Source organism: Alligator mississippiensis, chromosome 7 (assembly GCF_030867095.1).
Source record: "Alligator mississippiensis isolate rAllMis1 chromosome 7, rAllMis1, whole genome shotgun sequence".
NCBI classification, from domain to species: domain Eukaryota; kingdom Metazoa; phylum Chordata; order Crocodylia; family Alligatoridae; genus Alligator; species Alligator mississippiensis.
Window position 1 is genome coordinate 72,159,513 of NC_081830.1, and position 26,992 is coordinate 72,186,504.

A 26,992-nucleotide genomic window follows, 5' to 3' on the forward strand; every position below is an offset into this window, starting at 1 on the left:
TGGCTCATGTCACGGTCACCCCCCACACCAGAGCTTAAACCTGGTTCCCATTATATGCAGGAGCTGGGCGTTGGTGTTGCTCTCAGCCTCCTCACTGCCCTGGAGCCTTGAACTGGCTTTGGTGTGATCTCCGAGCTGAGACTGAAAATCAGCTGTTTTTAAGTCTCAGGCCTGGGACCATACCAAGTCCATTCAAGACTCCAGTGCAGGACTACGGTCTTTATTTAGATCATCATAAGCATTAACATGATACTGCTCAGAAAACTTCCTAAGTCATATTAATGCTTTCAATGATCTAAATATAGCATGTGCTAAGTGTAACATGTAACAATGCACTGATGCTGTGTGGGCGCATCTACATATGCACTTTACTGCAGAGTTGACTAATTAGTTCCACAATAAAGTGTCACCATCTACACGTGCGCCTGTAGTAGGGTGCAGTACATTAATTAACTCCGCCATAGGATAGTACTGTTTGGAACAAGTACTGTCTAACGACGGAATAATTTACACCCCCTTAACGCACAAGTAGATGGTGACTGGGGTTGGCTAGGGCACAAGGGTGCTAAAGTGTGGAAGAACTTACAGGCTGCTCCACCCCAACTCTAACTGCAGTGGTCCTGGACATGTGTATATGCTGTGTCCAGGAGCTGCTGACTCCAGCACAAAATGTGCTTACTAATTGCATATGTAGATACACCCTGTAAGCAGTTCCATTGGCATTGATGGAGCTTGATTTAAGACACTGTAATAAGGGCATTATCTGATTTGGTAACTAAATTCAGATGCTATCCTTTCCAACTACCTGCATTTTCAGTGGTCTGCATACAACTATTTGTCAACATAGGATTTCTACGTCATTGAGAATAATAATGTGTAATGATCTTGGATACTTCTAGGTACATATTGGATATTAATATTTAACTTTAATTTCTCTTTTCATTCTCCGCTCTCCAAGATATTTCTAAGGCTCTCAAACCTTCATTACATAGACTGATATAACTATTCCTGAAGCTTTCTCTTTCTTTGCTTCTTCATACATGATATGTAGTGATAGAAAATCAATTTAAATTGAAGTATAATATATACTTCAAAAAGAACAAATAATGGTAACACAAATTGAGTTGTGCAGCCTATAGTAAGCTCAAGGGGAAATGCACAGTTAGTTAGGGCCCTGAATGCATAAGGAATGTTGGACTCTTGGAAGGAAGGGAAGTCTTATTTTGACACACAATATTTTGGTATCTAACATATGTTTGAACTAAAGGGTACTACAAAGTTACTTGCTCCTTTAGAAGAATTTTTTATTCTGCTGATTTCTGTTCCTCACTTGTTGTTCCAAATCTGATAACTTTTTGAAAATGTCATCCTTCTGCTTTTGAATACCTTCAGCCTTTTTACCAGCAGTGCAAGTTGTGGGTATTTTTAGTCATTTGCTAGATCCCTTAAGCTCTTTCCAGGACATCAAACCTATGTAGCAAGAGCCCAGTCTGTCTGAGAGTACAGATACAATTCATTAGACTAATTATTTTGCCAGAACAAAAAAATGACATATCGTGGTTAGGGTCCTAACCTCTAAAGAAAAGCCAGCAGGATATTCTGTCAAACTGTACAAATGCTAAAAACTCTAGATATGTTCAGAGAGCAGCATTTCATTTGTATCTGCTTCTGCAGTCTGGGTGAGCAAGATTTGTTTTTCTCCTCTTAGTTTTCTAAATTTGTAGGTATGATATAAACTTTGCTGGCTGTAGGCATTTTGTTACCCTAGGAAACTGGAATACATCCACCCTTGCAGCCTACAGTTACTAAACATTTTGCTGTCTCTCATATTTTACTGCCTTAGGCAACTGCCAGTCTTACCTACTGTATAGTAGATCTGGCTGTGCTGACATGCTGGGCAAATTTGGGATTGGTCATTATGTGGCTGTGGGACCTCAAAGGAATAAATGGGCCAGCGTAGGAAATGGGCAGATGGCTTAGAAGGTGGCTCAATGCTGAATAGTAGAGGAAACTACAGCTTATCTGAAAGATGGCACCTCCACCAGTAAAGCTGAAGTTCTGACTACCTGGGATAATTAAAAATCCAACTGCAATTTCAGCAAAACCTGTCGGATCCAATGTACTGCTCAGATTCCACCCAGGATAAAGAGTTGTGATTAACTTCCCTTCTTCCTTACTTTTCAACTGGACATAAAAATAAAGATAGATAATATTTTTCTTCACTTCTGCTGTGAATTGCTATGCAGTATGAGTGTGTTGGTAAGGCAGTTATCATCGTTTACCCTAAAAGGGGCAGTATTTTAATAGTGTATCAAAAAATGTGTGGATGCCTCTGTCTCAGGCCTCCACTACACATTACAGGTATTACACAATGAACTCTTTAATTGCACAACTACCTGAGACATGCTACATGTGCTATTTACCAATCAATCTATAAATAGGTCCAGCCAGCTATAAAGTTAGAGCTTGAAAATGTGCACTAACTTTATAGCTGGTTTTGATCCAAGTTTAATTTGCACATGTAGCAAGGAATACAACCTGTGATGGCAATCTGCTGACCCTTCAGCATCCCAGGGTCTTTTCCAGTGCAAAGTTTTCTGGAAAAGAACAGAAGGAAACCCATGCCCCATTACAGAACTGAGCCCCAGGTTATTTCCTCTACCCAGCAGCACAACACACACAGGATAAATGGCCTCCCCCACCTGCCATGAGAGCGCACAGCAGGTGAGCAGGGACACTCCTGCCCAGCCTGAGCACAGCCTGGGGATTATCCCAGGCAGCAGCAAGCACAGGGAAGGGGATGAAATCCCTGCCCCACTTCCCCCAGGTGAACAGGGAACATGAGACATGCTGCTTGGCCAGAATGGAGCCCATGGCCTCATTCTGCTCAGGGAGCAGGAGCAGAGTGTGGGGGTCTCCCAGGTAGCAGCAAGACTAGAGGGAGGGGCAATCTCCCCCCACTTCTGTGCTTGCTGCTGCTTAGGACACCTTGGGCTTTTTCCTGCTGGGAAGAGTGTCCCCTGCTCCTTGCATGCATGGGGGGAGGTATGGGAGGACATCTCGATGTTTTCATCGTGCAAGAAAAGCTATGCTATGACTGAAGTGTCTAGATCTGCCCTAAAAGGTGTATAAACAGCTTTGAGTGTCTTTGGACTCATGAAGAGCTAAAGCAATGCAAATCATTGCATTAAACTCCTTGTTTTGTTTTACAATGAAAGTAAATTACAGGAAATGTATAAGTGGAAACTAATGGAGGTTTTTTTGTCATACCTAGAAGAGGAATGACTCAGAGTTATATACCAAAGCACTGCCACTTACTAAAAACAGTTCATCTACTTCCTAGGCTAGGGTCCAGATAGAGGTCTTTACTTTTGTCATGAATATGTTAAAGAATTATTTTGGAAAATAATTTTAATACACATATCAAATCACTGATGACAATATTTTAAAGTAAAATCAAGTGATGTGCTTTTGTGTCTTTTGGCAGATCAAGAGTGACACTTCACTGTGTTTCACATTTCAGAAACATGTAAAGTAATTCTTTTGGCCCACCACAATATGCTAAAGAAATGTGTCTATTGATATACATTATATCACAGAACATTTGGTTACAAAGAGTATTTTTATATGTCAATATCATCACCCAGACAGATGGAGTATACAATTATAATTTTCTGAGTACTGCCTGATGATCAAAAATCACATTTAAACACACTACATGTTCATATGAAATATTCACTTCTTTCCTAAAACTGACCCAAATTCACAAAAAAATCACTATTTTGTATAATCTCCCACACAGCTTACAAATAACAGTGTGTCATGATAAAAGAAACAGTGAAGTGTCACCCAAACAACAGACAATGCATTTTTTTCACTTAATAAAATGGGATGTGTTCCTTTCAGCTACTGAACATCTACAAAATGCTAGTGAACTCAATCTGTTATCATTGAAGCCAATGGGAATGATGCACTCAGATAAAAAAGCAATGAGTGTGTTATAAGATACTCAGAAGTATATAGTAGATTAAATTGGAAGAGCCCAGATTTATGGATTTTTAGTGTGCCCGTCACCCTCAAGCCCATAACCTTTAATGGGAATGGAAACTATCCAGCGCCCTTTTCTAGAGAGACACAATATCAGGTACAATAAATTCAAACTATAGGAAGACTCTGTAAAAATCAATGAGTATGAGGTGTACAAGTTCTCAGAGACAGGTCCAAGGCAAAATTAGATAAATATGTCAAACTTTGTGAAATTATTTTTGCGTAAGAATAGTTAAAAAAAAAGGCATTGTAATCTTTATAAAAGTAAACAGGTAAAAGTATTGTAATAGCTAGTGTTGGAATAGCTGTCTCAAGGTCCAGCCTTAACATTTGAGATTCTGTAGTCTCAATCTTAGTAAACTGTGATTGCGATCTTGAGAGACTATAAATATTTTAGCTTGATTTGGCTCCCGTTGGAGTACTTAGGGAAAAAATGGATTGACTTTTAGTGGGAGTAGGACCACAGCAAATCTATGGACACAAAATAGGAATCAATAAACTATCTCAGAAAAAGATAGATCACTATCTTTCAAAACCGTTTTCATATCCACATACTTTTTTTCCTTCCACACTTTGGCCAAGGTTAGAAGTATAGAAATCCTATTATAAAGAACTCTCCAGAAACACATAACCTTATTCTATACTGTGAGCTCCATAAGGAAGCAAATGCTACCAAAACACTCAGAAGAAAATCTGTTCTTGAGAGAAATGGAGTCCGATGGTGCAGATTAAATGGCTTCAGAGTTTCAGCCAAGTTTCAGATAAATGTACAAAATTCTGGGCCACCATTGCTGAACCCAGAAACAAGTATCCAGCAATTATAAAAAGTTATGAGCAGTGATTTAGACAAAACCTGAAAGAGCACTATACAGACAACAAATTGTAACCCTGAGAGATTTTCCATGGGTCAAACCTTGAGGTCTCTTCTCTCTTTTGTTTTTATTTTTTACTCATTCTTTATGCCATTTGGTTGTCACTAGGGACTCGGCGCTGAAACTTCATAAATAAAGTGCAAATCTCTAGAGTTTCAAACAAATTACCCAGCTGGCAGCTGTAGCAGCGTCATATCCTCTGTGGATTAGGCACGAAGGGGGGTACATAACATGCATTGGACACAACGAGCTCATGCCAAGCATCTGTGGCCTTTGGCACTTTTAATACCAGACAAGCTCCCATTTTTGCAGTGGCCTTCATGTCATGTTACATGACATGTTCATGTCCCATGTTTGCAGTGGCCTTCATGTCACTGGGGACTGAATTTGGACTCTACCCTAAAAGCCTTCTCCTCTACAATTTGAGCAAAAGTGCTTGCTTATCAGTTCTCTCTTGATCTAGCATGGAGAGATTTGCATAGCATACTGCTACATGTTCTCAAGAAAAGTCATTTTCACATGAATAAGCCTTTGTCTGTCTTAAGACCTCAGGATCTGATCCTCTTGAAATATTTTTACAAAGATAAGTTTTGAATCTAAAATTTTAATATAATGCTAACATCAGGAATGTGAGCCTATACTAAACCATTTACTCTACAAATAAATATTTACAAAAACAGTATTACCTGTCATCTCCAGGACTTTGGGAAAAAATATATTCCAGAATCGACACTGCTGAGCACGTAACTTTGTATGTATCTTTGAAGGTTCAGTATTTAAAGTTAAGTATTTTTGTTCGGAGATAGTGAAGATTGGCCATTTTGTTCCATTAATCAGAGTCCCATTTGGAGTTCTAAATGATGAAAGAGAAACATTTCATTTCTCACAGGAAATTACCTGTGCACATCAAGAAAGCAAAATTATTCTATTGAAAAGTTATTTTATTTCAAACATTAGTATGGGAGTTAGACATTACTTATGTTTCCTTTTATACGTGATAGAGGGGGGAAAAGAAACCCTAAAAACAACCAGTAAAACTTTATTTTTTTTACATTGTCAGAGTTTGATTAATGAAACTAAATCAACATATATTCGAATTTCCCTCTTCCCCCCTTTGCTTTTTTTCCCCTTTGAATCAAAAGAAAAGTTAATAAAAACAGCCTAAAGAATTTGCATGACTTGAATTCAGAAGGTCTGATAAACAATGTAAGCTGTTATGAGTGGCTTCAGAGCTATACATTCAGGACACTGAATTACTACCTTTTAATATCGATACAAATATCTGCTTCTAATAGTCACATGCATTGGATTAAATTATTCAGGTTGAAATGAGGTACACATGAAGTAAATGTCAAAAAAGGCTCATCTCTCAGTAGATGACTAATGTAGAAGTTACTTTTCCTGCTAGGAAAAAAAACACCCGTAACTGCAACTGTGCTGAACATTTGTGGTATGCTACAAAGCATGAAAAATTTCACCTCTCAGTTCCAAAAATCAATAAGAATTAAAGGGGTAATTTGCATCTAATAGGATGAGTTGAGCAGCCTACAGGATCACAACCATAATTAGTATTAGCAATGATAAATAATTATATTTTGATAGAACCTAAATGATGAGCTGAGTTTAAGGTAGAGAACATCTGCTTAGTGACAGACATGTTTTATCCATTTTTTTCTCTTTCAGGGGCATTGCTTTTACAGGCACGAATAGAGAAAAAAAATGAATCTAGTTCAGGAAGCAGACAAGGCAGTAGTGTAACCAGGGGTGGGCAAAAGGGACACCTGCCCTGGGCGCCAAGTTAGGAGGGGTGCTGGACCGCCATCCCTGTGAAGGCCCCCCGCCTGCCCTGGGATGCCACGTCTCCCACAACCCACATGTTCCCTACTCCCGGCTGTCAGAACTGCATCCCCTCCCCGCACTTCCTCCCCCCCACCCCTTTCCCCATGCCTTCCCCCACTCTCCTATAGGGTTTACCACACATGGCAACTCTGCTTGTTATGCCACTGAGACAAGATACAACTCCAGACCACTTCACATTGCATAAAGTCTTATTCTATCTATAAAATAGAATCCCATGAAGTCTGGATGATATGTGACTATTAAAAATTAAAAGCTAGGGTATCACAGAGAAAGCTAAGAGGGCAATTATGAGCACCTACACATGTGCTCCAGGCTGGGAGGGGGGTTGCATTTTAATCAGAGTGGTTCTCGGGAGTCATGCTAATTAAATACCTACAGCATCTCGTGTATTCAGTGTCCTACATTTCACTATATGTTTGACGACAAAGTGAAATGAGGCTTATTTGATGAGCTTTAGTTAAAGTGCCATTTTGAAATGTGGGGATTTTGAATACATGAGACGCTGCCCCACGCTGGAGCCTTCCGATTAGAATCAATTTCCAATGCTTTCTAATCAGAAAGCATTGGAGCATGTATAAAAGTGCCTTATGATCCCACTTCAGTGCTAACATAATAGAACATGTCATCTCCTTGCTTGATCTGCTGCCTCAGAGCCTAGGCTACCTTTCAGCCTAAGTAAGGAATGGCCAGAAGATGATTCTGGGCTTTCTGCCTTGTTCTTGTGCACCAAAATATTTCCTCTATGATATGAGGGGAAAGTCAATCAAGGGAACTTTCTAAGGAGCTGTACAGATGGAGATATGCAAAATGGAAAGTAAATAAGATGGATTCAAGCCTTAAAGATTGCCTCTTACAAACCAGAGGAAAGACTGTAATGGCTATGGAATTCCAATGCAGTTTTGGGTGCCACACTTCAAGAGGGATGTGGATAACCTGGAGAGGGTCCAGAGAAGGGCCACTCGTATGGTTAAGGGCTTGCAGGCCAAGCCCTACGAGGAGAGACTAGGGCACCTGGACCTCTTCAGCCTCTTCAAGAGAAGGTTGAGAGGCAACCTTGTGGCTGCCTATAAGTTCATCATGGGGGCACAGAAGGGAATTGGTGAGGATTTACTCACCAAGGCGCCCCTGGGAGTTACAAGAAATAATGGCCATAGATTCATAGATACTAGAGTCGGAAGGGACCTCAATAGATCATCAAGTCCAACCCGCTGCATAGGCAGGAAAGAATGCTGGGTCTAGATGACCCCAGCTAGATGCCTATCTAACCTCCTCTTGAAGACCCCCAAGGCCATAAGGTAGCAGAGAGCAGATTTAGACTGGACATTAGGAAGAACTTCTTCACAGTTAGAGTGGCCAAGGTCTGGAATGGGCTCCCAAGGGAGGTGGTGCTCTCCCTTACCCTGGGGGTCTTCAAGAGGAGGTTAGATAGGCATCTAGCTGGGGTCATCGAAACCCAGCACTCTTTCCTGCCTATGCAGGGGGTCAGACTCGATGATCTATTGAGGTCCCTTCCGACCCTAACATCTATGAATCTATGAATCTATGAAATGGGTGTTAATTTCTGGAAGGGGTAGAAGGTGCCAGCACTAGAGGCAAGAACTAATAATCATGCTTAGCAGTTCAATTATTACTAAAATACCAGGAGCATTCTAAATATTCTGAATTTATCTAGTTGAGGACCCTTCTCTAATGTCACTCTAAAGCTCCAGGCACTAGCTGCTTGGGGAGAGCATGTTAGAGAAAAAGATCTGATCTGGCATAGCAATTCCTATGTTCCTAAATTGCTCACTTCTTTACTAATTCTACTCTGATTAACTTATGGCACCCTTTTAACTGCACATTTATTCGTGACTCAAGTGAATGGTGACTTAAACAAAGCTGACTGGTATTTCAGTTCAAGATCAGAACGCTAATAGTGCTGTCACTATTCATTTAACAACCTTTATCCTATGAAATAAATCATGACATTCCACATTATAATTTACAGGTAGTAAGGAGCTTTATGACTATGGATGCAGGTATACTTTACCAAAAAAAGATTGAAAACATGATCAGATTAATATAGTATATTGCTATACAAGAACCTGCTGATTATAACACACTTTGTACATTGGTGAAACACCTATTTCTTAAAAAGGAAATTTATAGTAACTCCCTCTGTGTCACTGAAAATTCCCACAGCTAAAGAAACAACTACTAGGTGTTGCTATACAAAGAGACCATAGAATTACGACCTTATATGTATAATATTGTGACATTTATTACACCTTTTTTTCATTCTTTCTTTTAAATTTTGTAACTAAATTAAAAACTGCAACTCCCAGAGTAATCTGTAGAATTCCATGGTTTTGTAGAATAATGGCCTCAATAGTCTATGCTATTGGTATACAAATTAGGTGTATTATGAAAATGTCATGATTTTTTGTCCATGAAATCATAACACTGGTAACACTGCACGCACATTCTTAACATAGTCTCTGGTGGGCATATGCTATCCTACATAACTGACGGGAAACCACTGCTATGGAAGTGCTCGTTGTTTCCCAGAGGAACCTGATCTCAGCTTCAGTGTTAGTCTAACCTTGAAATCTTCACTCTGCTATCTCTTTTAAGTGTCCATTCCTCAATCGCCTCCAATTCCTGATACTACATATCTGCCTCTTCCCAGGGAAACTCTATGGTTGCTTAAGCACTAATGAGAATAGGCAAAGGGAAATTACTCCTGTGCTCAGATATGCACCTAGTATTCTACAGAGGAGCTTCTACTTATCTTCATAACAAGCCTTTATCAACCACTAGGCATCTGCTATCTACTCCTATTTCGGCCCACATGTTTTGGGAAGCCTCCAATTTAATGTTAGGTGGAGTAAACAAGAGGGTTTTTTTGTTGTTATTGTTGGGGGGGGGAGGTGTTTATAATTGCACACCTCTTATACCTTCCTAATGTTCACAGTATCTAATCACTGAATATTGGTGAAAGTAGAATTAAGCAAGACATTTCAAACTTTTGCCTTGAAATATATTTCTTCTCCAAGAAAATACCCTTAAGTCAAAAGTTTCCCCAGCTTCTGATGGTAGCACATCAGCCAGTCATTAGTGGATTCTCATTTATTTCATGATGCTAAACTTTTAAGGCAGCCAAACTTGTTTCCTGACCTAGTCAACATTATGTGGTGAATGGGGAGTTGCTTCTTAAATTTGCTCGCCATCTTGAATTACAGAACAGGAGCCAAGTAATTCACATGTTTCAGCCAATTTAGTAGGATCAGTTACAGACAAAGATAGTACCAAAATCTCATCAACATGGTGTATCCACAATCCACTGTGGATTCAAACAACACATCTGAACTAGACTGCTATTAGTCAAATTCCCATATTTAATATATCTGCTGTCTTTAAACATTATGTGTGCGTGTGCATAAAAGCCTCCATTGACGTTTACGGGACCCATTTTAATCTCTTTAATTGAAGTAATATCATATATTTAGGATAGCGGAACTGGTGTGGAATTAGTATAACTGGGATCAGAATCTGACCTTTGGGCATCATGTATCCATAACTGACAGCAGCATTTGCTAGTAAGGGTTCATTCATAATAAAACATGATAGATTTTGCTCTAAGAGGAAAATAATTCAGAAATTACAGTTTTAAAAGGGTTCTTTATTAACTTCTTTATATTCTATGCTCTTGTTTAGTGATTCTTTAGTATCCTAAATTGAAGTTAGGTATGGGATGTTGGCATCCTGGCACATAGGCAGCGTTGTTAATCAGAATAAAAAATGTTTGCTACATGTTTTGTTTTGTTTTTAATAATGTGATCAACATAATGTGAGAACACAACATCCATTCAATGTTATTAATATCTCCTTAGCATTGTTTTAATGGATGATTTATTGATCATATGTACACAACATTACATCCAGCTAATGTAAACACTGATGAATAGGACTGATCATTTTGCAACAACTTTGGGGTTTTTTTTAACAAGCATTCAGGATATGAATTCTCCAAGCCCTGTAAAATAGTGCATTTTATTTCAGTGAAAGAGCTTTAAGTGGCTTTCTGCTCTGCCCTTTAAGCACTCTTCAACATAAATGTGCTGTACTTCATTCTGAAATGCTCCAGAAGGTAGAGTGTTCCATGATACATTTTACAACTTAAATGGATCATTCCAGTTCAAAGTGCTTAGTCATCCTGTACTTTTCTGGTACTTCTACTAAATGCTTTGAGCGCTACTAGTAGCACATAACATAGATTTCCATCACTTATACAAACAACTATATGGCTGCTTTAGTTTTTTGGTAGTCTGATCTGTGTTGGTGTTTAGAAGTATAATAAAGAGAAACTTCTCTATATGTGAAATACAGGAGGATTCTATCAGTATCTAGTTTTATGAGGTTCATACCAAAGCAAATTTCTAATCCTAGACCTGACCTGTCTTCCTTCACTCAGTCAGCATTACAATCATTATTCAGTTAAATTGGGTGGTTGGTTTTTCAATGCACAATATGCTTCAAAGGAGACATAACAATAATGGTAGTGATAATGCTAGTAAATACTCTAATAACACAGTAGAATAATTTCTTTTATTCTTTAACATACAATACTGTATGCAAGTCACTATTACCCCAGAGTTATTATTGTGTGGCTTGCTAATTTAAGGGAATGTTCCTTCGATGAATGGTACCGTAGACCCATGACAACAGATAGCAAGAATGGCTATGAGATTAATTTAACAGTCTACCTGTTTAACATTTCTACCAGTTACTTTACAAAGTCTGTGAGAGTTGTGGAAGGAGGCAAAAGCTGCAATAAATTCACCAATGAATGAGGGAACATTACAAAATGCTCTATCTAAGGGACAGTTCTGGGAAGCAATTGCAAGTAAGTCTATACTGCAATGCAAAAGCATGACATTCCTTGTGTAAATATAGCCAAATTAGTTTTAAACTAACTAGATTAAATACAGATAACAGCATAGTCACATTGCCTTATGCCTCCATCACTGATTTAAGTATTCGAGGGTTCCAGATGCAATTTCTGTTCTAAGCTTGCCATAGGAGTGGAGTAAATTACTGCATTTCTTATCTCAAAAGAGACTCCTCTGTTCTGACCCACTTTCTTTCAGGAAAGAGGGACTTCACTCTGCACAGCATTCAGATTTGAGATCCATGTAGGAGGGCAAGGGGATGACAGCTCATACATACCCTTTCAGTTATGTAAGAGAAAATTACATAGGGCCACATACAGATAGTATAGGAACTACGACCTATTTGATTTGAATAAAGGCAACAGAATATGGTTCCTTAGAAATGAGGAACTAGAGGCATAATTGCACCATAAAGAGATGTAGTCTCTGCAGTTTAATCTAGCTAGCAATGGTAAAAATAATAATGGGATGTTTTGGATATGGACCTCAGCATGGGCTGTTATATGTGAGCATACCTGGGACTAGAGTTATGCACTCAGGTGGCATCCTGCAGTGTCATCCCCTCTATTAGTATTTGTCTTAGTTAGATTAAAGCTAGCAAGGACAACTTCTATCAAGAAACCAGATTATAGACATCCCCCAAGTTATGCCTAGCTGTAACTAACTTTATGTACCACTGATTTAAATGCAGTAAGAAAGTACTCAGTGCAAATGACACTGCAGTTTGAAGAATGAACTGAGGAGAAAGAGCTCAGGATCCTACCAACATTTCTGTTTTGTTCTAGGTTAATAATTAAGTCACAAAATCATCTTTCTTAACCATATGAAGGTAACAAACTAGCTAAATAAAATATCCTTAAGACCTTGACTCAGCTTTTGAGCGGCAAGGATGAATAGTGCTTTTTATGGTCTGGGAGAGATAATTTTGTTGTTCTTTCCCTCTTCCATTTGGACAGAAGGGCACTCTTAATTAGCTGGAGAGCTCAAGAGGCACACCAGGCATGTTTATGCTGTTCCAGTCCTTCAAAACATAGCTAGCAGTGTTAGGCACTAGATCATTGCAGAGAGTGGCAGGAAGTGTTTGTTGTATTAGTCAGGCAAATGTATCCAGATGTCTCACATAATTTCGAAAGGCCATGATGCATGATATTTATACCTATTTTCATTTTCTAGTCACAACATAACAACTGCAAAGCTAATAACAATTCTGGGCTGTGGTGTAATTCCCAGAGGGACTACAAACGATTGACAATAAACTTTTTCCTTTTGCATTCAGAGCAACAACTCCAGACTTTTTCTGGAGTTGGAAGATGAGATTGGGAGTTAAAATGATACTTAGCAGCTCAGGTCTGTCTGAAGGAATAGCAGATTTACCATATGCTTTGGTTAAATATCCCTAAACTCAGAAACCAGTTGACCTGGCTCATTTTTTTCTAAACCTAGCTATCAATTTAATCTACTTGTTATTAAGGAGGCAATGAAGACTGCCATAAGGTCAATGACTTCAGGGCCCTAGTTTGAGAAGTCATCCCCTTCAGTGTCAAAAGAAAAATATGCAATTCTGGGAACCCTGCTTAGAAAAGTCAGCATAGAAAGATTAGATAAATACCTTGAGATACTTGGGAAAATAAACGGAAAAATATCCCCAGAAGCTCAAATTATCATATAAACTTCTCACTCAAAGAAAGGAGTCTGTAAATACTGAAAGGCTTTCATGGCATGAATACGTAGATTGTGTCTGATGCCAGTATTACTACCAACTGGGGCCATCTATGTGTGGTTCAGTATAATGAGTTTACTCTCCAGATTTTTTAAATTCAGACAGTTATCCAGAATATATTCCCAAATCAACTAATCATTCATCTTCTAATAAAATTATTTGATGGCCTCCATGGGTAAATTCTTTATACCATATAAAATTATTTCATGAGAAAATGATCTTTTCAGAACTCGCTCTCATAACTAATTCCAAAAGAAAAGACAAGAGGACAGAGCCAGCATGTTCTCTGTCCTGGTATTCCAAAGGTTGAAATAATAAAGGCTAAATGAGATAATACCCCTTGATGGGTAAATGAGAGGTTGACATGCTTTCAAATCACAAATGCATCGATTATACTTGATATCACTATTACTGCTAATTGAGGCTTCTGAGACATGAATCAGTACAATGGGCTTACTTGCCAGATTTTTCTTTAATTCAGATGCTTCTTCAGAATATTCCCCAACATCAACACATTATTTACCATCTGAGCAAATGATCTGATGCACTCCCTGTGCAAATGCATTGCCATGACTAATACTTTACTCAAAATTATTCTCTTCAGGGTTTCTAGTTGTATAAGACTGAATTCACAGACAGGATAATAGAAGTATTTTACCATCTAGTCCAGTGGGGGCCAACCTTTTGGGCAGGCATGCCACAAATTAAGCTCCGTGCCCTCCCCAAATGCCACTCCAGTCTTCTTCCTCTGCCTGATCTGCTATTCTTCTTGTTGCTTCCTTCCCCCCGCTCTGCTTTGTGCTCCCTGCCCTATTTGTTACTGTGCTCCATCCTCCGTTCCTTATTTGTTCCATTCCACAGCCTTTGCTACTTATGGCACTCATGCCACAGGTTGGCCACCCATGATCTAGTCTATTCTCCAAAATGTGTGATCAGTACCATTCAGAACAATAAATAAAATAAATGAAAATAAATAAATGGGGGAGGTGTCATTATCCATCAAAATACTCTCTTGTCACTGGAAAAGAATCATTAAGTAAATCCTTCTCTTTTTGCTCCCTTACAGACTTGAATAAACTGCTGGCAATCATCCAGAATCTGACTCCATGTTCCTATAGTACATCCATAAAAGCTGGTATAAATAATAACAACCCAGATAATCTTTAAAGACATTTATTTAGTTAACTTATTGGAATAGCCATCCTTCTGCATGGGATTAAACAATATTTTAAATTCTGCAATAAATATGTATTAGCTACAAATTGTTCTTCAAGTGAATTTATATAAAATCATTCAAAATGCTCTCACTTTCTTAGGTCCCAATTTTGTAACCTTTACACTGAGTTCTACTTTACTGCATATTTCCAATGCAGTGAATAGAATAATACATGCGAGCGAGCACTACTCAATTTGAACAAGGTCTGAAGAATCAATTATTCCCCATATTCACTAGATATTTATTTTGTTTCCTGTTGTGCCCAATCCACCCCTGCTTTCCAAGACTTTATCATCGAGTCCTGAAGAAGCGCTCCCTTGTGTCCTATCCTAAGGAGGTTGCTATGGAAGTGAGAGAGTAATACTAAAAGCCAACATTATTTTATCTGCTGATCTATGAAGAATCCTATACCATCCAGCTAGCTTATTATTTAACTCCCCGAAACTGGAGAATAATTTTGTCCAGCTAGGTTTTCTAACACCTTCACTTGCTAGATAAAGCTCAAGATATTTCTTCCATATTCTTCTTTGGCGACAACAGCGATGCATAAAGATATCTGAAGCCATAAATTATTGTGGCATACAGTATTAAAATTGACATTGTTGGCAAGAAAAACATAACATTCTGATGATTGTTTTCTGGTCTTATTCTTCCCTTCCCTACAACAGGCTTATAAAGTGCAAGCACCTGTGTACATCGGGTGTACACAGCTGTGTACATCAAGCATTCTTGATGTGAAGATATGACTATGCCTACCTGCAAATAATGGCACTAGAGCCCTGGATTCACTGTCCCAACCCTTTCGTGTGAATGGCTTCATCCTTATTTGTTAACTTCTTTCATATATCAAGGCCCTGAAGGGCTCTTTTCAACGTTTGGATATAAAACCAGTAGTGTACTGGATGGAATGAGAAGTTAAAGTGTTATGTCATCTTTGGACATATGTAGATGGAACAGGAGCCCTAAATTGAAGCGGTGGGTTTTTAAAAACACTGTTTCAATTTAGGTCCCTTTAATCTCCCGTGTTGTGCACACACCCGAACTTACCTGCCTCTCCGGTGGCAAGGAGGGCAGGACAAGCTGCCGGCAGGTGGAGCGGTCCCTGGGCTGTGGCAGGGAGCGGGGGGCTGGTGCTTCCCTCTGTGGCAGCAGCGGCCCCCACCCAGGTGGCACCTGCCTGCAGGCACCTGGCTCAGGTGGTCCTGGGGGGCACGGCAGTTGCAGAGGGAAGCATCAGGCCCCCATTCAGTTCAGGAAGCCAGGCAGGTTCCAGGGGAAAAAAAAAAGATCAGGCTCACTACTTTTCTTGGGAAGAGCCTGCTTTCCTGGGCTGCTGCCAGGCTGCCTGCATGGGCTTCCTGTAGAGCCCCTGAGCTGCACGGAGCCCGGTGCTTCTCTCCACAGCTGTAGGACAGCAAACTAAAACTCCTCAGAGGAGCTTTAGTTTGCTGCACCCCAAGTCATTTCAGAGTATTACACTGCCGAATTTACTACAGTGGATGTAATTACTGCACAATACGCTGCCAACTCATGCAAACACCAACACCATTAAAGTGGTGCAAAAACATTTAACCCTCTTTGAAGTGTCATGAACACAGGCCCCTTGTTTCGTCTACACATGGCCTTAGCTCTTAAAAAACATGCCCTAACAGATCTGACCAATCCCCCACAGTCTGGTATCCAATGTCAAATACTTCAAAAAGACTACTAACCAATTAAAACAGCCTGGACTGTAGCCTTTTCCATGAGAGGGACAAGGAAGTCTTCCCATTGTATAAGAAAAGGAAAGAGAAGTGGAGGTATGAAGGGAGATAATATTGGCATGGCAGACTAGAGAAAACAGAATAGGATGGAACAACTGCAAATATTTTGAAGTTTGTCTATTGCTCTTAAAAAAACAAACAAACCCTACAAGTAAATTTTTCTCTTTTTGGTACACTTTAGCTGTGCTGAGGGGCTTTCGTGTGGGCATGGGTGACTGGCTTTCGTGTGGACATGGCCTCTTGAGTCAGGGGAGACATGTGCCCCCCCTTGACACTAGTCAGCGGCTGGCGAGAGGTCCCCCAGCAGCCGAGCACGCTGACCGGGGTGGGGGGGCATCCCCTGCAGCTGATCTCACTCACAAAAAAGTGGCCATGCCACTTCCAGATGTCCCACAGCCACTTCTGGAAGTATTGGTGCAGCTCCTTTTGCTGGCAGCCCCGCTCCCCGGCCAGCGCTCGGAGTGTGGGCACTGGCGCTCCTGCCTGCCCCACTGCCTGCTGCCTAAACAGCCTGACGGCCTGACAGGGTGTGCACCGGTGCTCTCAGGGGGTACACGTGCATCACTGTGCACCCCCTACGCATCGCCAATGCATTTGGGAGCCTAATGACACAGCTATAACATACCATAGACTACAGCATTTGGTGCCTGGTTTTAGCCTTGTCAACCCACATGGTACCTTAAGGTGCTTGGACACATGAGCGGGGTTGCATTCTATGCCCCCTAAATTGAAATCATGGGTTTTTAATTGAAACCCATTTCACTTTAGGGGGTTTCCCATTACTGTTATAGTGAGGGGCCTGATCCTTTTTTAGTTTTTTTGGCCAAGGACCTTGCTACTGCCTGGCTGAGCAGTCTCTGAGCTGGGGGGTGGGGGGAGTGGGCAGGAGAAGGGCAGTCCTTCCCTTCATGGTAGCAGTGCCCCCCAGGGCTGCCTGGGTAGGCTGATAGTGGCGCGGGTGCTGTCCCAGCTCAGAGGCAGCACCCGGCCTGATCCAACTCTTCCCTGACCACAAGCTAGGGCAGTGCCTGGCCTCCTAGCAGTCCACCTAGGTGGCCCTGGGGGGTGCCACCACCATGGAGAGAAAGACCGGGGCCCCCTGAAGTTCAGGGGCTGCTCAGACTGCTGACAGCTCGGCCCCCAGCTGCGGGAGAGGTAGGCAGACTCTGCTGAAAAAATAAAAAAAAGGATCAGGCCCCTCACTGCTTCTGCCTTCAGCAGGTGTCTGGAGGAGCCTGATCCTTTTTGTTATGTGGTGCCTGCCCACCTCTCCTACGGCTGGAGAGCATGCTGACTAATAGTTACAAGGTATTGTTGCAGACTAAACTATACCAGGATATAGTTTAGTTTGCAATGATACAAACTCACTGCAAACCCCCAAAACTCCTGCACGTGCACAGTGATGCCATTAAACCACAAAAAGTGACATTTTGTCATCTATACATGATAATGGTGTCACATGTCCTTTAAGGACTCATCCAAAGTCACTTCAATCAGCAGTAGGACTCACTGATTTTGTGCAGAAATTTAGATATTTTTATAGCACACAATTTTCTTCATATGTAGATATAATTTGGTATTATTGATACATTGATATAATAACCTCTCCAGGCATCTGGTTTCCACTTCATGTATGGATAATCTCTCTTCATATTTATGAAATGTATGTATTGGCATCAAGGAGAGCACAATACATATCTTAATCTTTTAACATTAAAATGAGGGAGTGCTTCTGAGAATTGCTTTTTACAACCTAGACCCCTTTATGTTATACCAATTTTAGCTTTCAAGACCTATTTTTCAACACTGTTATTTTTATACTAAGCTGCTAACAAATACAGAAAGAACAAAATTAAAAAGAAAAGAAAAACAATAGATAAAAATAGCTTTTAGCTTTACTCATGGAAGAGATCTATATGGATGTGGCAAAAGGTGCTGGTCCCTACTGAGACTCTGAGGCAAATGGGTAGGTTGGATCATCTCCACAAATGTAAGTAAAAGAAGAAGTGAGGGGAAATAAACTTTCATTCATCCTCTCACAAGCTGTCTGACCTGCTCTGGTGACCTCACTTCTCCCTGTCATGGCCTGGAAAAATATGAAACTCATGCATTATTTCAACTCATATTGCTCCCTGGAACAAATATAAGCAGCATATGAGAAAGGGAGAGAAAAATGTTTTAACTGCTACAGAATTATTAAGAGTATCTTTTACATTTCTAGTGGCCTTGGTAAAATGCGTCAGTACCATTGGCTGTAAGCGAAGAGTAATGCTGTGCTCATATGTGTATGATTACTGTGCCTGTCTCTATTTCTCCACCGTTAGTGGAATTTACCCAGAAATTGTTAGATAAGTAGGTCTGGTACTTTCCTTATCACGGCAGACCAATACTTTTTTTTAAACAGCTTGCATGGCAGATATGGGAGGATGGTATCTGATATCTGGTTTCAATTCTACCTTTACTCATCATTATTTCTTTCCAGACAGGATAGTCCATTCAAAACAGATTGGTTCAGATTGGTTGTGCCCTTCTGGAATGTTTTACACTAGCATTTTCTTGCAATTTCCACCAGTGGTAGAAAGGCAGATGCACAAGTATAGGTCAACAACCACAAGTGTTTTAAATGCCACTCAGACCAGCCCTACTCTGAGCTTGCTTATTTGTGCAGGGTTAAGTGACTCCTGGTGTGTTTTTAGTAGTGCTATTCTTATTATTCATGGAAATGGGGCAGTAATAGGCAACCGGCAGTAGGGAAAAGCATTTTTTCCCTTGACCATTAGTAGGGTCAAAGAAAAAAAATGCTAGTGTGCAAATAACCCAAGCTGAGGCTTTCAAGTGAAGTCTTTCTTCTTCTGGAGTAAACCCATTGTGGAGACATTAGATTTGATGTCCACTAGAAAAGTGAACACAAATATCCCAATAGGAATTAAATATATTTCAAATGTATCTTAGCACCATAAAAGTCATTTCAACTGTGCTGTTGCATGAAAGAAGGAAGAAGTTTAAATAACCTCTGTCAGCATTTTACACAGAGTTTCTGGATAGTCAAGCAAATTATACCAAGATAATAAAAACAAAAAGAGCAATAACAAAGAGAAAAACAACACCCTGTTCACCCTGTTTCATTCAGCCTGTTACCATGTGCCAGATACAGACATTACACTTTTACTAGTATAATTGGTTGGAAACTGGTCTATACCCAAAACAGAACAGAAGTTTGTCAACCACAGACTGGTTTAAAAATGGCAGGACCCAGTCTAAGATTTGCCCCCTACCCCCACCCCCCAACCTTTTCCACCAAAGGACGAATGTATGTTCTGTTCACCACCAGTCTAAGCTATGCCACTTACAGAAAACCACATCAATTCCCCGTCTGGCTTTTTTAATGTCTCTACCTAACCATAATTTAATTCCTACTTAAAAAGGGATAGAAGTAGCTATGCACAGCAGTTATTGTGAAGCACCTGACATGTATTGCTTCCCTTTCTAAGTGGTATAATTCCATACATCTGTCCATAATGAGAGAATTAAGGGGTTCCTTAACAACATCGGGTAGGCTGAGAGTAAGCATGCATGGAAAAGAAATGCCATGAGGTGACAGGCATTTTCCAAGAATCTAAATGCCACCAGATCTTAAAGAAGAATGCGTTGTTGTCATCTGTCTATACCATCTGCTTTTTTGGTAATCACAGCAGAAAGGATATATTATGGATCTAGTCATGTCTGCATAATCCATGTAATGGTCTCATTTTCTCTGTTGTGTTTTGGCTTTATAAACAATATAATGTTATATCTATGTGCTTTAATTCTAGGAAGTTCATTAGGTTGTCCCTTCACAACACCTTAGATAATCACATTTTTAATACCACTATAGTAAGCCTCATTAATGAAAACAAAAATCTGAGTACCTGAGCAGTTGTTTGTCTGTCTGGCTCCTCCCCCCCCAGTTTCCCCCTCTTACTAGAAAAATATCTTTGTTATAAGGTGGAGGAAAGAGATCTTGCAATGTTGTTCTAGTGTGATATAATAAGCAGTCGTTAAAGGTTTCGGGCTTTGCCTGAACAGACTTGAGGGCTGAGCTAGTTGGAAGAGAACATGATGACAGCTTCTAATTTTATGCCAAAACTAGGATAAAGTTTTGTGCATGCAATCAACTACAGGCACGACAAGACTGCATTTCAGCATCTAGCTTCCAAATACATGGGACCAAAAAAATAAAAATTCCACAAATCATAATGCTAGATTGCTAGCTACCATCATTTTTACCTACAATTTTGACTCGATCTGCAGCTAATGGGAACAGAATTATAGGCATGGAATTAAATGCCAGGTCAAGGTCCCTCTGAAATTCTGGCCTCAGCTAGTTTTTTCCTTACTAAAAGTAAGTGAGAGTAAAGTGAAATGTATGGGGGTGCCTATAAACATGCACCAAGGCTCCTCTGATGCACTGTACTTTCAGTGCATCAAAGCAGACTCGATTAATCAAGTCTGCTGGAGCGTGGTAATTATTGTGCTCCAGCCGACTCCAGCAGCACGTGCATCAGCATCCCCATCCTGAAAAATGGTGGTGGTAGTGCTTTAACCAGAGTTCATTCAATGAGCTTTAGTTAAAGTGCTCCTGCTGCCATTTTTCAGCATGGGGACGCTGATATACGTGAAGCTCCAGATGCTTTAATTACAGCTCCCCGCTCTCCCCCAACTGCTGGAGTACAGGTATAAATGACCTATATTTTTTATTCCTCAACTCAGCTGTGCTTGCTTCTGTTTCAAAGGCCTGAGGAAGGGGACTGTGGTACCCGGAAGCTTCACTATGTCTATACTAGCCATACAGTTGGTCCAATAAAATTCACAAGTATTTTTGCCTCTCACGTTAACATATAGATCGCTTTTCATTCCATCCAGGAAGAGCACACACCAACTGCTACAGCGTGCTTAGGCTGACGAAGGGTTTTTGAACCCGAAAGCTTGCTTAATAACTATTCTCCAACCATTTGGGTTGGTCTAATAAAAGATATCAAATTCACCCAAGGAACCTTGTCTGCCTATATCCTTAGACCAACAAGGCTACAACCTAAACCCCTGTATACATCACTTAAGCATTATCATACCTTATGTTAAATTTCCAGTTCAAAATGGTAGGATTATCTGGGGGACAGATTCCAGATTTTGAATATCACTTAAAATCAACTGCAGACTAAATTCATATCTTACTGCCTTGCCATACCAAAAAAAAAAGGGCAGGGGGCGGGAGGAGAAAAGAAAAGGAAATGTGTTGAGTTTGTTTATTTTGGAGAAGCAGTGTCTATGAAAGGAGGATTTTACCTAGATTAACACTTATTACCAGTAGGCATTTACACTAAATGGCAATCTAATTAGGCCCCAGGTGTAAAATTACTGTTATATGAAGTTATAGTTTAATTAAACTAATTGCTACCCATAGACCCATGTTTTCAAGGCTACATCTGAAAAAATGTATGGGCAACACATGTTTAAGAGCTGCATGTACTGAAGATGTTTTAATGTCTTCAACCATAAGGCATCTGCCCTGCACTATTCACCCCGAGCTCTCTCCATTTTACACTTCTGATTCTTTACCCCTCTCTTATCTCATTCCATCCATCTTTTCTCTTCCTTCCATTTCTCTCTCTTTCTCTTCATCTACACCTATCTGTATGCTCAGTCTAACTCTGCCTTTGTTATTCTTTCTCTCTTCTACATTTGTTTACTCAAAATCTCTTTTTTTCACTTTTTCTCTTGCCATACTAACTCATTTTTATCTCATCACCCCATTATAACCATTCTGGATTAGGAACGCAACATTAATATTCTCCCCTCTTTTGGGACTGATGGGCGAAGGGAGACTGTTTTGTTCTTTATATTTTCCCTACAACTCTGAGATGGAGGCCACATCACAATCTTCACCTCAATGCCTGAGCATGATTCAGGGATCTCTTCCTGCTTCACTGTGTGGGTGGCAGACTCTCTGCCAGGCTTCAGGCAGAGCGAGAAACCATCATTATGATTTCCTCATTCTCCTGCTGTGAGACTGCAATATCCTTGTAAGTTAGGGGAATACTATTATTGTCATTTTACATGTGTAGAACAGAGAGGTAACCCTCAAATCCTCAAAGGTATTTTGGTGCTTGCATCCTTTGCAAAATAACCTTTGAGAATCTAGGTCAAAGTGATTTGCTGAAAGGCTTGCAAAAACCCATAGCCAAGAACAGAACCTGCATCTCTTGAATCTAAGTCTAGTGTATTAATCACAAAACCATCTTTCTTTCTGTTTCTCTCTCCTTTCTCTCTTTGGGGAAGGAGAGATCTCTCAGCTATTGAAATGTGTGTTATATTTGTGTTACCTAGTATCATTGCATATACAGCATTGACTTGCAAAAAATCAAGACAAACTTTTAAATTATGTTTTCAGCTTCTAGTCTGTTAGCTCGTTTGCTTTTTCTTGGTGATACTCAGATTATTTCTTAAATTAAACTCTGATTTAACATTTAACGGTGTCTGAGCATTTTTAGCAATAGTTTGAACTGTCTCATATAGAAAAGAAAATATTTCAGAACTCGGTCTAAATTTCAGTGTATATGGGGAAAACTCTTCACCTTTTATTTGTGTTGGCAATAATGTTCAGCCAATGTAAACAATTTGTATCCCTGTCCCATTTCAGACAAATGGATGAACCAATATTCCTGTTTTTGATTTTGAAATTCTATGACAGCTTGTCAGCTTGCAAGCCAGAATCTCAGATGATTGCCAAATGTGCATCTCCAGTTATTGGCTTTTTTTCATGATGTACTAGATCCAAACATTCCTAAATAGCTAAATAGAGGTTTCCGTTACTTCATCCTAACGTGTGGACCTCAGTGCTGATTCTAAACTACGGAGATTTTTAAGACTCCCTAGTAAAGTGAGATCTAAGTATTTATAGTAAAAAGGGGTTGGAGGGCTGTTGGAGTTCTGATACATAGTAAACAATGTATTTGGTACATGTGGCCATTTTTTTTCAGGAACTATGAAAAAAGCATGAGTTTGATTTCCACACATTTTAGTGTCTCTAAAAATGAGTTAAGTGGAAAAAAAAAGTGGAATTTGGGATGTCCACCACAAAGATGTGCAAGGGTTAAATAACAACTTTTGTATAAATGTATATTTAAAATCCCCCCTTTTTCTTTTCTTTTTTTTTTTTTCCTGGCAGACAGCAGGGCAGGGTGGCATCTTAGTCTGGAATATATCACATGTGCTCATCCTGATAGGACATCCTTTCCTCTAATTCACTGACTGAAGATTTTCGCTGACTGAAGACTAATGTCTTGCCCAAGGTAAATTATATGGATATTTTTCCTTCTAACCTTCACAACCTCTTTTCCTAATTATAATTGGTAGCTGCATCATATCCCAGGCTCCTAAACTGATTTGTTTTAGCCCTTGCTCTTCTTCTACCTTTAGTTTTCTGTTAAGCTATGGGACTTCTTCCTGTGTATTGTCACAGTCTGCCCTTTTGTTTCTCAAATCACTGCTAGAGCTAGTTACATATTTTCTGGTGCCATATTTTGTTTTGTTTTGCTTTTTTCCCTAGTGGGAAATGCTATTTCATAGACTTTCTGCAGGAACATGTCAATTCATTTAGTAAAGAAAATGAAGGTAAATGTTTCTACAAGGTTCGATGGAACATTTGATGTTTTCCATTTCAAAATATCTTTTCATTTTGAAATGAATATAGTATAATGTATATTATAAAATGAAAGCCAAAATGAAAGAAAGAAACATTTGTGTTTTATCTAAATGGTACAGTAAATGGTACAGAAAATGTTGCTTATTGGAAATTTTTTTTTGTGGGGGGGATATTCCAAATTGATGTGAAAATAAAAGTTTGAAATGTGGCAACTTCTTACTCAGAATTACAAATGTTGAATGGTTTTGCCAATTTCTAAAAGCTTTGTCTATACCTTATAGTTGTGCCTTGAAAGAAGAACTGGAAGTCCTTGCATATTTGGAGTGCTGCATCCAGTTCTGGATGCCGCACTTCAAGAGGGATGTGGATAACCTTGAGAGGGTCCAGAGGAGGACCACTTGTATGGTTCGGGGCCTACACGTAAGGCCCTACAAGGAGAGACTGAGGGACTTGAATCTCTTCAGCCTTTGGAAGAGAAGGCAGAGAGGGGATCTTGTGGCCATTTACAAATTCATCAGTGGGGGGCAGCAAAAAATAGGAGATGCTATGTTTACCAGAGAACCCCTTGGAATAACCAGGAACAACGGCCACAAACTGACAGAGAGCAGATTTAGTTTGGACATCAGAAAGAACTTCTTTATGGTAAGGGTTGCCAGAATCTGGACCTGGCTTCCAAGGGAGGTGGACCCCCTACATTCAGGGTCTTTAAGAGGAGACTGGACAAGCACCTGGCTGGCGTCATATGACCCCAGAGCTCTTTTCTGCCCGGGGCAGGGGGTCGGACTCGATGATCTATTGAGGTTCCTTCTGACCCTAACAACAACTATGAAACCATGAACATGATGTGACTGGAAAAATAGAAACTTGGTGGGATAACTTGCATGACTAGAGTAGTGCCATGGATAGGTGCAAAATATTCAGGAAGGACAGGCGGGGCAGAGGAGGAAGAGTAGTTGCTCTTTATGTAAAAGAGCCATTTGATTGCTCAGAGCTCCAGTATGAAATTGGAGAGAGGCCTGTTAAAAGTCTCTGGGTCAGGGTCAGAGGGAAGAGCAACAAGGGTGATGTTATGGTGGGGGTCTGCTATAAGCCACCAGGACAGAAGGATTAGGTGCATGAGGCTTTCTTCAAACAACCAGCAGAAGTTTCCTGATCGCACACCCTGGTTCTCATGGGGACTTCAATCACCCTGATATCTGCTGGGAGGGCAACAAAGCAGTGCGCAGGCAATTTTTTGGAGACTGCTGGGGACAACTTCCTGGTGCAAGTGTTGAAGAGGCCAACTAGGGGCTGTGCTCTTCTTGACCTTCAAGTCATAAACAGGGAAGAACTGCTATCAACTTAGATAGCAACAGCCATGAGATGATTGAATTCAGGATCCTGAAGAAACAAAGGAAGCAGAATAAAGACCCTGGACTTCAAAAAAGCACTTTCACTCACTTTGTGAGTTGATGGGAAAGATCCCTTGGGAGGCTAGTCTGAAGGGGAAAGGAGTCCAGGAGAGTTGGTTGTATTTTAAAGAAACCTTGCTGAGAGCACAGGAACCATTCTGATGTACAGGATGACTAGTAAGTGCGGCAGAAGACCAGCTTGGCTTAGCAAGGAACACTTCAGTGAGCTAAAACACAAAAAGGAAGCTTACAAGAAGTGGAAACGTGGACAAATGACTTGGGAGAAGTATAAGAGTACTGCTCAAGCATGAAGGTATGAAATCAGGAAGGCCAGAGTGCAATTGGAGTTGCTGGAGGATAGAGCTAGAATTCAGACAGAACGAATTGGAGGATTGGACCAAAATAAATCTGATGAGGTTCAATAAGGACAGGTGCAAAGTCCTGTGCTTATAATGGAACAATTCCATGCACCGGTATAGGCTGGGGACTGACTGGCTAAGCAGGAGATGTGTAGAAAAGGACCTGGGGGTTGCAGTAGACAATAAGCTGAATAAGAACCAACTGTGTGCCCTTGCTGTGAAGAAGATTAATGGCATACTGGGCTGCATTGGTAGGATTGTTGCCAGCAGATTGAGGGAGGTGATTATTTCTCTCCATTCAGCACTGTTGAGGCCACATCTGTAGCACTGTGTCTAGTTTTGGGCCCCCCACTACAAAAAGGATGTAGGAGAGGAAACAAGGAAGACAAATTGGAGAGTTCAACAGAGGGCAAGAAAAGTGCTTAGGAGGCTAGGGAACATGACTTATGAGGAGAGGCTGAGGAACCTAGGTTTATTTAGTCTGAAGAAGAGCAGAATTAGAGGGGATTTAACAGCAGCCTTCAACTACCTGAAGGGTGGTTACAAAGAAGATGGAGCGGGACTGTTCTCAGTGGTGGCAGGTGACAGAGCAAGGAGCAATGGTCTCAAGTTGCAGCCAAGGAAGTTTAAGTTAGATACTAGGAAAAGAAATTCTCATGAGAAAGGTAATAAAGCACTGGAACAAGCTACCCAGAGGTTGTGGAATCTCTCCATCCTTGGAGGATTTTAAGACCCGGCTGGACAAAGCCTTGGCTGGGATGATATAGTTGGGGATGGTCTGCTTTGAGCAGGGGGCTGGACTAGATGACCTCCTGAGGTCCCTTACAACCCTAATTTTCTATGATTCTATGCCTTGTCTTCATTACTTTGACATTTTCATTTACATCCATAGGACATCTGGACAGCTGTGGGGGCTGGACAGTCCTAGGGTTCCTGAGACCTGGGTTATCTCAGTGGAGGTCTGACATCAAGGTTTGCAATTCAAGAATGACTCTCAGCAGGGTTGCCAACTCAAGCACTTTTTACTGACAAACTTTTTATGACATACGTTTTTAATGACAAATGTTTTGCATAATATAAATGTAACCCTTCTGCCAGACCCTGGACAAGGGCTGGGTTCAAATCATAACACCAATGATAGTAAAAAAAGTT

At 40.3% G+C, this 26,992-nt stretch overlaps 1 protein-coding gene across 2 annotated transcripts in view; it reads right to left on the reverse strand.

The window, feature by feature from the left end:
- BCHE (butyrylcholinesterase) overlaps positions 1-26,992 on the reverse strand; it is a 49,792-nt gene that overhangs the window by 7,511 nt on the left and 15,289 nt on the right. For both annotated transcript variants that reach the window (XR_002091603.2, XM_006274547.4), the window contains exon 3: positions 5,606-5,772. Coding sequence is in view for 1 of the 2 variants with exons in the window: in XM_006274547.4 (XP_006274609.1) it covers positions 5,606-5,772 (167 nt within the window). In the remaining variant the exon portion in view is untranslated. The remainder of the gene's footprint in view (positions 1-5,605; positions 5,773-26,992) is intronic.